Raw genomic sequence first — 12,573 nt, 5'->3', positions numbered from 1 at the left:
TGGAAGAAAAAAGAAAGAAACTTCAGGAAATAAGAGAAAGGCTAGCAAATTAAAACTAATTTTTGACCATTAAAAAAATTTGGTTAGTATTTTTAAAAGATCAAAATTGTTTGCTTTCTCTTTAATGTCCTTCAAAGAGAAACTATCTAAATCCCAGATTATAAACAAATGAATATGAAAAATAGCTGTAACTAACAGAATTGTTTGTCTTTTTATTCTTGAGTACTTCCTGGAAATATCTTCAGCTATTTCCTGCTTGGCTATTTGAGCCAGTGCTGATACTACTCCAATACAAGAAAGCACTGAAAGAAAAAGCTTTCAAGAGATGGCTGATATAATTTCATTTAACTGATCTAGTACTAAACCAGCAGCACTCCTGAAGTTAATTTGAAGATCATGTTCATGTACTTTCTGCCTTAGGGGCTTTGACTGTTTCTCAGCACAGAAGAGATGTCTATACCTTCAATCCTTTGAGGAACTGTTTGGTAATAGCCACAGCATCTTTGGGGCTAAAAAGGTCACTTCCTCTAACCCGTTTACCACCATATTCAACGACCGCAGACACGAGCTATAGAAAGAAGAAAATAGAAATTATCTTTTATTGCTTAGGAATCAGCAAGCCCATTTAATAAAAAATACCTTTATTAAGGAAATGAAGACATGACAAGACAGAATTATACAGTTCTATAAATAAAAATGGTATGATTTATCATTGGTTGGTGCTAAGAATATGACAGAACTGGTTCCTACTTATTGGGCTCAACATGTAAAATTGGTTACCTTTCGATACTTTTCAGAAACACCTTTGTTCCTGAGGTCCACTATTAGTCCTGGCAGGCTGTTGCTGCTGTGCCGCTCATAGTGTAGAGCATAGAGCATCACCAGGCGAGCAGCATCAAACTCTGTCACTTTGGGGTTCTGTAGGAGCCTCTTTACATTCTGAAGGAAGAAGGAACTGATATTTATCCCCTTTCACATGAGTGATCTCTTGTATAATGGTTTAGAGTTAATAATTATTGAGTGATAGTGATACATCTGAATTCATGAGATGGCGATGATGACAATGCCCAGGTCTCATGATAAGAATTAAATAAGGAAATATATTCCCATTATAATTGCTTTAGAAAAAATGAATTTAATACTGGATTGTTCCTGTTTTCTAATAACCCAAGTTATCATTTCCTTGCTGAAATAAGAACAGATACTATTTTCCACCACTTTAGTCAATACGGCACATAGAACTGAGCAGTTGACTTGCAACTCTACTGTTTTCTCTTTGCTTTGATTAAACACTGAGACAAGTTGATAGAATTTTACATAGGACTAAACTTAATCCCCAAGAAACATCAGAAGTAACAATATGTCTCAAGATGGTAAAGCATGCAATCTCTAAATTGAGTATTTATGATCTTAAAGTACAGATACAGACAGCAAAAGGAGCCAAAAGAAAACATGTTTAGATTTTTCCATTCTCACATTAAGGGTCTTCCATATGGTACAGATTTATATTTATTATACAGAACAAATAATTCCATTTAAGCAAAAAAAACAAAACAAAAAAAAAAAACAAAAAAAACCACAACTTTTTAAGTCCCATCAGGCACTATGCCAGGCATTGTTAGGGAAACACAGATTTAGAGCCAATTTCTGTCCTCAGCGAGTACACAGACAATGGGGTAAAGAGAGGTGAAATGAGTACAATCCATTCTGTTACAAAGCATGTCTAGTTAATGTACTTCAGCTTTACGAGAACAGTAAAAATGGTATATCAGAAGGCATGTTGAGTCACATGTAATTTTTACAGCATGGACAGGCTTCCTGATGATTAAAGAAGAAGCTTTATCAAAATTTTAAGAGAAAAAAAAAAAAGATGACAATGCTACAAAAATATTTTCTACAGGAAGGATCTGGTTTTAGGAGTTGCTGCACTTTCCTCTGTTAAACTATCTGGAGAAGAAGCAAGTGCGAATGGAAAGGATTCAAAGACATTTCACTGTTAAAAATCAAAACAAAACAAAATGATGAGCAAAAATTGATGAATGAAGAAGGCTACCTCAAATGGTATTTTCAATTTTGATGAAATTAGTCTCCATGAGAGGCAAATGTCTTTAAGACCTTGGATCTGTTGGTGGTGGGGGTGGGGGTTTACAGGGGATTGAACTCAGGGGCACTCCACCACTGAGCCACATCCCCAGTCCTATTTTGCATTTTTAAAAAATATTCATTTATTTTAGTTCTCGGCAGACACAACATCTTTGTATGTGGTGCTGAGGATGGAACCAGGGCCGCACGCATGCCAGGTGAGCGCGCTACCGCTTGAGCCACATCCCCAGCACCCTATTTTGCATTTTATTTATAGACAGGGTCTCACTGAGTTGCTAAGTGACTCACTTTTGCTGAGGCTGGCTTTGAACTCACAATCCTCCTGCTTCAGCCTCCAGAGCTGCTGGGATTATAGGCATGTGCCACTGCACCCAGCAAGACCTTGGATCTTAAAGAAAACAGGAACCTCAGGAATAAGGCTGCGAATGTGGACTGGCTCAATTTCTATGTGCAAATTCCAGTGGAGATTTCCTTTGCTAGTATTTTTATTAGGATTGTCACTATTTTTATTAGTGCTCTGATTATAAAGTTATATAGATTTATTTTTTTTAGATTTTTAAGTGGTCTGCTTATAACTGTATTTTCCCACAATCTGTTTATTTTTAATGCATGGTTTTGTAGAAAATAAGAGTTTTCAGGAACAAATATGTGGCGTTGTAACAGACATATATGTATAGAAAACAGGCTGAAAATCAGTGCCATGGGGAGGGGAGAAAAGACAAAAATAAAGTACATCTGATTGTTAAGGAAACAGGAAAGACTTCACAACGGAGGTGACATCTGCAAAAGAATCAGTAACAGCTGGAATTGGTACAAAGGAATGAAAGCAGTGTCATCCCGAACAGGAATGTGAAAGCAGAGGAAAGAAGGTGAGAGTGGCAAGCAACTGGGAGGGCACCGGCTTCCGAGGACATGACAACCCCGTCTGTGTGGCACTTTATAATGTATACGATGCTGTCAGACACATTTTGGTGTCCCACAACAACCATGTCCAACGTCTAAGAATCTCTCTGTACATAACGAGTAGCGACGAGGATGATAATGGGAGCCTCCCCAGGAGCTCTCAAGTGGAAAGTTCTCTGAGAGGGACTCCTGTTGTGGCTTTTCTGGTTAATATTTCATTATCATCATCCTTAAGAGACTAAAAAAGGAAGAAATTTCTCCTTTAGACCCACAGTCATAAGAAAATTTAATTTTTTCTCCCTTTGTTGTATGTTTTCCACAGAGCAACCATGGAATATAGCTTATTTAAAATACGTGCTCAAGTGTTCTACTATTTTCTATCATAATATAAAGACATGATAGGGTACAGTTTATTCTTCAAGTATTTATGTACAACTTCACATATATTTTAATCAATTGGGCATAAATTTAAAACATTAAGAAATCCCACCTTGGAATCTCTATTGTCACTTTTCTTTCAGGCACAATGTTTCATTTCCTGCCCTTGCACTCTTTCATATATAATCTGCTCAATTTCTGGCTGACCTGTCTCTATACTTGAAAACAAATCTGAGATGAGATACCCATGTAACTATAAACCCAGATAACTGGCATCAAAAAGTTAAAGACTATTTGCAGCAATCAGTTAATACCCTTCCTGCTTGCTTCCTTCCTAATTACCTTCACTTGGATCTTGACTCTGGGTTCTGTTTCCCATTTAAGAATCCACTCCTCAAAGATTAACATTAAACTGAGTCATGAGGTCGGAGGGAAAGGGAGAGAAAAGGGAAATTGCATGGAAATGGAAGGAGACCCTCATTGTTATACAAAATTACATATAAGAGGTTGTGAGGGGAATGGGAAAAAAATAAGGAGAGAAATGAATTACAGTAGATGGGGTAGAGAGAGAAGATGGGAGGGGAGGGGAGGGGGGATAGTAGAGGATAGGAAAGGTAGCAGAATACAACAGTTACTATTATGGCATTATGTAAAAATGTGGATGTGTAACCGATGTGATTCTGCAATCTTTGTAATGTTTTGAATAATCAATAAAAAAAAAAGAAAAAAAAAAGAATCCACTCCTCCATTTGTGTACAATGTATCAAAATGCATTCTACTGTCCTGTATAACTAATTAGAACAGATTAAAAAATATAAAAGAATCCACTCCTATTTTCTTGAGATATGGTACTGGTATGTAGATTCCCTGACTTTGACCAGCTCTGACCTAGGATTACTTTGAGTAGATTAGTTTGCCTACTTTTGAGTTCTTAGAACCCAACTCAGGGCTCAGATCCATGATCTGGCTAGACTTACCTATTTCCTCATGAGAAGAAACCTGTAGGTACAAGTTGAGTTCTTTCTTCTCCTTCAGCAATGTCAGTCCTTGAAAAAGCAGGGCTTTTTTTGTCTGACTTGATCCCATGTTATCTTTTGATTTTAAACTATCTCCCTATGGCTACTTGACTCATCAACTTGACTGACAATGGCATATGTTATATTGAGATTCCAGAGTACTAACCAGAGAAGAGGAGGAAAAATAATTAGAGAGACTTTTAACTACAGACCTGGTATGTGCCATATGGTAGTATTTATATGTTGGAAATATAACTGAATTCTATAATAAATTTTAAAATTTCTAATTTCTCAATAAAATTTCCATAAGCTGCTATGTGTGGTGGTGCATGCCTATAATCCCAGCTATTGGTTGGGGTGCAGTGTTGAGTAGTGGTGGGGAAACAGGGTTGGGGTGGTTAGGGCAGAGGCAGGAGGATTGCAAGTTGAGGCCAGCCTGGGTAACTTAGGGAGACCCTGTCTCAAAAATAAAAATGAAAGGGCCTGGGGATGCAGGTCAGTAGTAGAGGACCCCTGAGTTCAATTCCTACTACCGATAGATAAAATTTCTACAAGCCTTGAAACTACCAAGAGAGAAAAGGACACTGCCTCATAATGACAATAGATCAAAACAGAAAACGAGTGTCTACTTAAGAAGATAGGATTCACAAACTTTGTATAGGTCTAATCAAGAAACAGGAAAAGAAAAGCAAAAATACTGTCTTTAGAGGTAAAGTTTCCAAAAGGCACTAACATCCACATGTAATGAGAAAACAATTATTTTCTAATATTTAGAGATTCTTTCATTGTTTCTAGCTGACTGCTTTTTGTTTTCTTCTATTAAAACTGATGAATCAGCACAGAAAAAGAAAAAAATTTTGTATGACATACATACATTATACAAATTACAGAGTACTCAGTAATGAAAGAATCTCCTTCCCCGACACTCGCCACTTTAGTTTAACCTAAAGAACAGGATTCCTTCCTTGCTAACTACCATCACAATAATGTAGTAAACAGTTAATGAATAAGTAATTAAAGTAATAGATTAGGGCCAGGTGCCGTGGTGTACCTGTAATCACAGCTGCTTGGAAGGCTGAGGCAGGAGGATCACAAGTTCAAAGCCAGCCTCAGCAAAAACGAGGCATTGCGCACTCAGTGAGACCCTCTCTAAATAAAATACAAAATAGGGCTGGGGATGTGGCTCAGTGGTCAAGTGCCCCTGAGTTCAATCCCTGGTATTATAATAATAATCATAATAATAATAATAAGAGATTAGGATATGAAGATGAAATTGGCAGAGGTATTCAATATGTTGATCTTGATAAAAATGAGTCTGATCTAGCAGTGTTGTAGAACAATAAAGAGCTTATTTAGGAAAAATAATAGAAAGTAGTCAGAACCCAATACTACTGACTGATAAATACATGTGAGTCAGTATTATTATTTTTCTTAATGACTAGCTAACATAAAATTTAGCTTTCTAGTAGATCTCCTGAGGGTCAACATTATTTCTGAAATACTGGTTAAGTGGTGGTTTAGAGAAAAAAGGGTGATTTTTACTCTTAATTGATTAAAATAAAATGGTCCAATGTGTTCCAAGCAGTTTTATTATAACTTTACAGAAAAACCTTTCTGAAAGTGGGGAGTGATCCAAAGTCACCTGTGGATTAAAAAAACATGTTCTCAATCCCAGAATGAAAATAGAATGTACCATCAAATAATATTATGATTAGTGGTGACAATATTTGTTGAGAATTTTGCGTACCTGGTACATATTAAGTGTTTACATGTATTAGCACATTATATCCTCACCACAATCTTTGAATTAAGTACTGTTATTTCCCCACATTTAGAGATAAAGACGGGGGTTCAGGGTAGTTAAGAATCATTTCCAAACTCAAGTCATCAAAAGTCCAAGCTTTAAGCCACCATTCTATATTGCTTCAAAAAGGATTCATTCTCCTCATTTTTCTAATAAATATTTATTGAGTTTTTACCATGTGTCATTAACAGTATGATTTAAGATCTTTCATGCAAGATCAGGAAAAAAGGATATAAAATAGACCAGTTCCTCCTCCCAAATAAAAAGTTGTGATATGACAACATGGGCGGGACTGTGGGAGTAGGGTGGGGATTGCTCACTTTCTGCAGATGTTTCTCTTAATGATATGAAAAAATCTTCATTACTAATCAAATCAATCTCTTTTTTTGAGAATATGAATGTGCTTCAATAGTAGTACATTGCACTTTGGTTCTGATAAAATTCTTTATAAATCATATTTTTGTTAACCTGTAGGATAGAAGAAGCAGCAATTTATAGGTTAATTTTTAGCAATGTATGAGCTTTTCTTTTTCTAACCAAGATATACTTACTACTAATAAAACAACCCATCTCTACTCAAAACCTCAATTCATTGCTTCATGACGTATTATTCTCTAAGGTCAAGCCAAGGAATGCTATAGCCATTTAGGGATCAGGCCCCTGGCATCTACTTACTATCAAACAAAAGTTCCCTTTATAGACTATTTAAATCATGTTGCCAAAGAAATCCTTTATGGTGGGAGAGTCCGAATCTACTGCTTACTGTAAAACCCCAAAACCCTGGACAAGAAAGTCTTCAAAAGATAAGTTTTAGAAATAAAAAGTAGATCAGAAATCAGGTTCACATTTTTAAATATTTACTTTTAAAGTGAACAAAGTTTCAAAGAAGGAATTACAATAATTTTTCTAACTGCTTTCCATATGATAGAGAGATACAAATAAAGACACTGAAATTGGCTAGTGATAAAGCTTTGATATTTTTTTTCCTTTCCACACTGAGGACTGAACCCAGACATGCTCTACCTCTGAGTTATATCTCCAGCCCTTTTAAAATTTTATCTTGAGACTGGTCTCCTTAAGATGCTCAGGCTGATTTGGAACTTCCAATCCTCCTAACTCAGCTTCCAAGGTGCTAGGATTACACATATGTACCATTACACCTGGCTAAATTTGGTTCTATCCTTTTAAAAGGAAAAATCAAGTGATAAACATAAGAAAAATTGTATTTGGTTATTGGAAAAAGTTTTGTTTTTATTTAATAAGAGGCAGAAAACTCATTTTATTGAGATAAAGATAGGAACATTTCTGTTAGGCCTACAAAACAACTAAAAACTATTAGTAGGGTTGTTTAAAATAAATTGGCAAAGTTAAACAGATTTTTTAAAAAATATTTTTTGTTTGTAGGTGGACACAGTACCTTTACTTTATTTTTATGTGGTGCTGAGGATCTGACCTAGTGCCTTACACGTGAGAAGTGAGCGCTCTACCACTGAGCCACAACCCTAGCCCTGGTAAAATAGATTTTAATACATTTTTATAAAAGATACTATTTAGTGATTAAAATGAAGGAGACTTTAGGTTCTGATATAAAACAGTCTCTGAAATACAAAGTTAAAAAAAACACAAAACTGTAGGGCACTATAGTTGTAGCTCAGCAGTACAGCGCTTGCCTCATATGTGTGAGGCAGTAGGTTCGATTCCCAGCACCACATTTAAGTAAGCAAATAAAATAAAGGTCCATCAACAACTAAAAAAATATTTTTAAAAAATGCAGAATTCTGTGTCTAGTATGGTAACATTTTAATTAAAACACACACACACACACCAAGCCTTGCATATACATGGAGAACTGAAAGGATACATATAAAACAGACTCAGTTTTCACTATGCACCTCTTTTACCAAATACTTATATCATCTATTTAAGAGTTAAAAGTTAATACACTATTAAAATAATGTCAGTCTAAAGAACAGAGTCCTTTGTGAAGATTTAGAAACACGGGTACAAAATAAAACAATGATAGAGAAGCACTTTACATAAAAATAAAATATAAAGCAAATAGCAACTTTATAATTTTCAAAATGAAGGTGTTTTCTGAGAAATCCTGATAAACATTTTAAAAATTTAAAACTAAAAACTAAAAATCTCAATAAAGATCTTGATATAACAGAGTACCCATAGGCGGGTTTCCTTCTTTTGATTATACCATGCAAAAAATATTATGCTTAGAGGAAGGGAAATAATATTTACAAAGCACCTATCATATATGAAAGATTTTATTATCACACTGATTCTTTATAACAATCTGAAAGTTTGAAATCACTATCTTTAATGCTTGGACAAAGTAAGGAATTTTTCCCAAAAAACTTTGGCAAGTAGAGATAAGATACCAGCCAGGACAGCCTGGCTCCAAAGCCTGTGATGTTTCCGATATACCAGACTGGGTTTATTAACCCATAATTTTATGAAATCAAGTAGAATTGCAGTGGGGAAAGTAAAACTAAGTTTTAGCATATAAAATCCTATTATTGAGGAAATGTGCTTCTTACAGGTGGCTTAGAAATTATTATCTCCCAAAGGACTCACTCCTAAATTAATTGTTGGGGACAACACATTTTTTTTTTTTTTTTTTTTTTTTTTTACTCATGAACCTTAGAATTACGTCTGATTTGTTTTTTCAATCCTTACATCCAATCTGTCATTTAATTGTTTTCTCCCTTTGTAATGTCTCTTAGATTTCCCCTTATTATACATTGTCATTAATATCACGATAAGTCTACAGCCTCTCAGTTTTTTCACCGTAATGCATCCTCACTAGGTTAAAACACTGGCTTCATACCATCAACTTTCTACATAAGATCTGCACTGGATCTCTCGCCTATCTCAGCAAATAAAAAACTCCTCTTACTCGCTTCTTTATAAACTGATTCCTGTTTATCAGTCCAACTTCATCTTCTCTTTCACGCCCACTCTCAACAGTGAAGCTATGTATTATTCCCTGCATACTTATGCATCTTTTCTTTTGTTGTTATTCCTGACTGAAATCCTCCTCTGAATTCTATTCATTCTTTTGATTCATCTTCATATTGCCCTCACTAAGAAAGTCTTCCTAATAACCTAAAATCCTATTATAGTTAGTATCATAAGTTTAACTTAATTAAATATTATCTTGAAACAATATTTATTTCTTGTGCTTTAGTTTTGTCTAATTTAATAATAAACATTATTTATTTCTTTTGCTTTAGTTTAGTTTTATAGTAGACTATAAATTTAGTTTTATAATAGACTATAACTTTCTTGAGGTCAGGGTATGATTATGTCACTTTTCTTCTAAAATCCTCTGGTAGCTCTCATCATTTTAAAATTAAAGCTCAACCTCATTTCAATGGCCATAATTAACCCTAATATGTCTTTCTAGCTTATCTAAAACCTCTCCTCAGCTTCTATTCCTACACTAGTTACACTGAACTACTCTCTGTTCATACACACACCCCTCCATGTTTGCATACTCTTTGCTGAGAATGTTTTTCTCCCTTTGCTCGGCCTTGTGCACTCCTAGTTATTTAGCTGTCCAGACCCAGTTTTCATGTCACATTTCTCTAGGAAGTTTTAACAAGCCTCACCCTTGTCTTTCCTCTGTATTTCCAAACTCTTTTGGAAATACCACTATTATAGCACTTACTGCATGGTATTATAGTTCCTTACCTCCCATAATGTGAGCATATTGAAGAAGGGGATGGTATCTATTCATCTCTGTACTCCTAGATCCTCAGAGCAGTATGTGCATATAAGAGGCATTCACATGTTGTGGAATGAAAAGCAATCTTCAATAATTTTTTAAAAACTTAGATAATGCATTTTATCTGTCAAGGTCTTCTTAACAACCCTGTGAAACAAGTATTATTATATCCATTTCACAAATGAGAAAACTGGCTCAGAGATTAAGTCAATAGCTCCAGGTCACAAAGCCAGTAAGTTGTAAACCAAACACTAATATCCAGAACTTAATTCTAGTCTACTGCTCTTTCTAGTTAATGAGGCTGCTCTCATAAATAATTAACTGACTGAACCTTGGGGACTGCACTTTATACTTCTTCTGTAGCTCTTATAATATCTATCTTAATATCTTAATGGTGTTCATTTATGTCCTTGTCTTAACTTCTTGATAAATGGAATTCCACGTTGATGAAGAAGGTACTTGCCTTTGCATCTCTTGCTCTGCCTGGCACAGTGTCTTACACATAGTGGGTGCTCATCAAATTGGACTGACCTGAAGAGCACTAGAATGGTCATTTTGACAGGCCAGTTCTTGCTCAACCTCTGAAACCTCCAGCAGATTCCGCTCACTGACCAACCGAGACAGTTCTCCAACCACTGTCACATGCTTTGATACAGTCCCAGACATCTTTTTGAACTGTGGGTAATTCTCAACAAAGGCCTGCCATGATAAAACATCAATGGGAAAGGTTCTGTTATTTTTTGACTGAGAATAGACATATATGAAGAAGGAATAATAATAATTAAAAAATCCAGGAGTTGTTTTTCTGCACAGGCTAAGGCACCTACAGCTCTCTATCATACAGCATTTTGTGATGCTTGAGAGAAAAACTGATATATGGCAATAGACTAAGTCTTTTTTTTTTTTAAAGATAGAGAGAAGAGCGAGAGCGAGAGAGAGAGAGACAGAGAGAGAGAGAGAGAGAGAGAGAGAGAATTTTTTAATATTTTATTTTTTAGTTATTGGCGGACACAACATCTTTGTTAGTATGTGGTGCTGAGGATCGAACCCGGGCTGCACGCATGCCAGGCGAGCGCGCTACCGCTTGAGCCACATCCCCAGCCCATAGACTAAGTCTTTAAAGAATACAAATATGACTAAACAACAGAGAGAAGCACAAGGCTTATTATGAACTTCTCACGATATTTTTTTCTAAAGAGACACATTACAGAAAATGTCTCAACAAAACCAGATGAACCAAGATAGAAATCAGGTCCAGAAATTCCAAGAATCTTGTTTACATGAATAATTCCAAAGTGTCACATGTAAGTCAATCACGTGTGTATTCAATTTACCTTCATGTCTGCTATTGATTCTAGTTTTTGCTGTTCTTTTGGTTTCTTCTTCTGGAAGTCTTCCATGAGATTCTTTATATTGCTGCCAATCTCTGCAAAGTTCAGGTACATATTCTGTGAAAAAGGAAGTTGGAAGACAGTTCATGAACTAGTCTTTCAGATAATTTAAAAGAAGTGAAAAAGAATCCTGAATACAGAATTGAAGGGAAAATTCCATTTTAATTACCAAATTTGGACATTAGCCAGGACACCAGTGATGAATACCATTATTATTCTCACAAAGAGCCACTGGAAGGGAGGGAAGTAAATAACTATGTGATATCTATGGAAAAAAATTATTTTAGAGGATCAGAATCCAAGTCTTTTGCATTCCTTTGAGATGCAACCTATCTGTGGTATGCTTCTATCATTTTTTTTACATGAAATCCCATACCTGTCCCCATTCTAACAAGTCAATATTGACCTTGTTACATAAAAACAAACAAAATTTTAAAAATTTAACACCACCTACATTAGCATAGAATTCATCATTTTCAGCAGACAGAACCACCTCTCTTAAGTCTTTACTAATCCCCGGCACTCTGGAAAGATCAATCCGATTGTTGTTTATGCCTAGTAGTTCATGAACCATGGCCTGATATGTCCACTAAATAAAGAATTAAGACAAAAAAAAATTGGTTATTAACAAAACATGGATATAGTACATATTCAGGAAAATAAGTAAAATTGATAACTAGTCTGCTTACATGAAGATTCTCTATTTTGTTCAAATTTTATTAATAGTTTATGCTATAATAAGCATTAATATTATCATTTTAATTGGTTAAACACCCAAAAGTCAAAATACTTTTAGATTTCACACTTTTGGAAGAAAGACAACAAGATTAATATTCTTGATAGAAAGAAAACAAATTATATTTATCATTAGCTCTAATTTTCGCCTGTGAATTGAGTATATTTTTGGCTTCACAGACAGGGCTATATCGGTACTGCAGTGACAAGCTGTGCCATTTCCTGTACGCTTCTGTGGTTTTCTGCAGCATGAGAAGTGTGTTCTTGCAGATCTGAGAGATGCTATATTTATCCTGGGAACACTAATATTATCAGAAGAAACCTTGTGAGTTGGTCAAAACACTGGCATATTCAGAAAACTTGCCTCTCAATCCACTTTGTTTTATATTTTTACCTAGTACAAATTACAAAGAAGATTGGTACTCAAATGTAAATTCATCTGGTAAAACTGAAAAGAAAACACTTCCAAATTTTGCCTTCTCACCACTAATGGAGAATGGATTA

General features: G+C 35.2%; 1 protein-coding gene across 2 annotated transcripts in view; it reads right to left on the bottom strand.

The window, feature by feature from the left end:
- The window catches only part of Vps45 (vacuolar protein sorting 45 homolog), a 60,976-nt gene that overhangs the window by 35,633 nt on the left and 12,770 nt on the right, over window positions 1–12,573 (bottom strand). Inside the window, exons 8-12 of one of the 2 annotated variants that reach the window (XM_076861728.1) lie at window positions 11,789–11,923; window positions 11,278–11,391; window positions 10,475–10,642; window positions 781–939; window positions 461–568 (exon numbers count right to left, since the gene is read on the bottom strand). In XM_076861728.1, the coding sequence (XP_076717843.1) occupies window positions 461–568; window positions 781–939; window positions 10,475–10,642; window positions 11,278–11,391; window positions 11,789–11,923 (684 nt within the window). The remainder of the gene's footprint in view (window positions 1–460; window positions 569–780; window positions 940–10,474; window positions 10,643–11,277; window positions 11,392–11,788; window positions 11,924–12,573) is intronic. The other variant, XM_076861729.1, reaches the window with a different exon arrangement.

The sequence above is a fragment of the Callospermophilus lateralis genome, chromosome 7 (assembly GCF_048772815.1).
Source record: "Callospermophilus lateralis isolate mCalLat2 chromosome 7, mCalLat2.hap1, whole genome shotgun sequence".
In the NCBI taxonomy this organism is placed as follows: domain Eukaryota; kingdom Metazoa; phylum Chordata; class Mammalia; order Rodentia; family Sciuridae; genus Callospermophilus; species Callospermophilus lateralis.
Note: the sequence above shows the minus strand (reverse complement) of the source record. Positions and strands in the feature narration are given on the sequence as shown.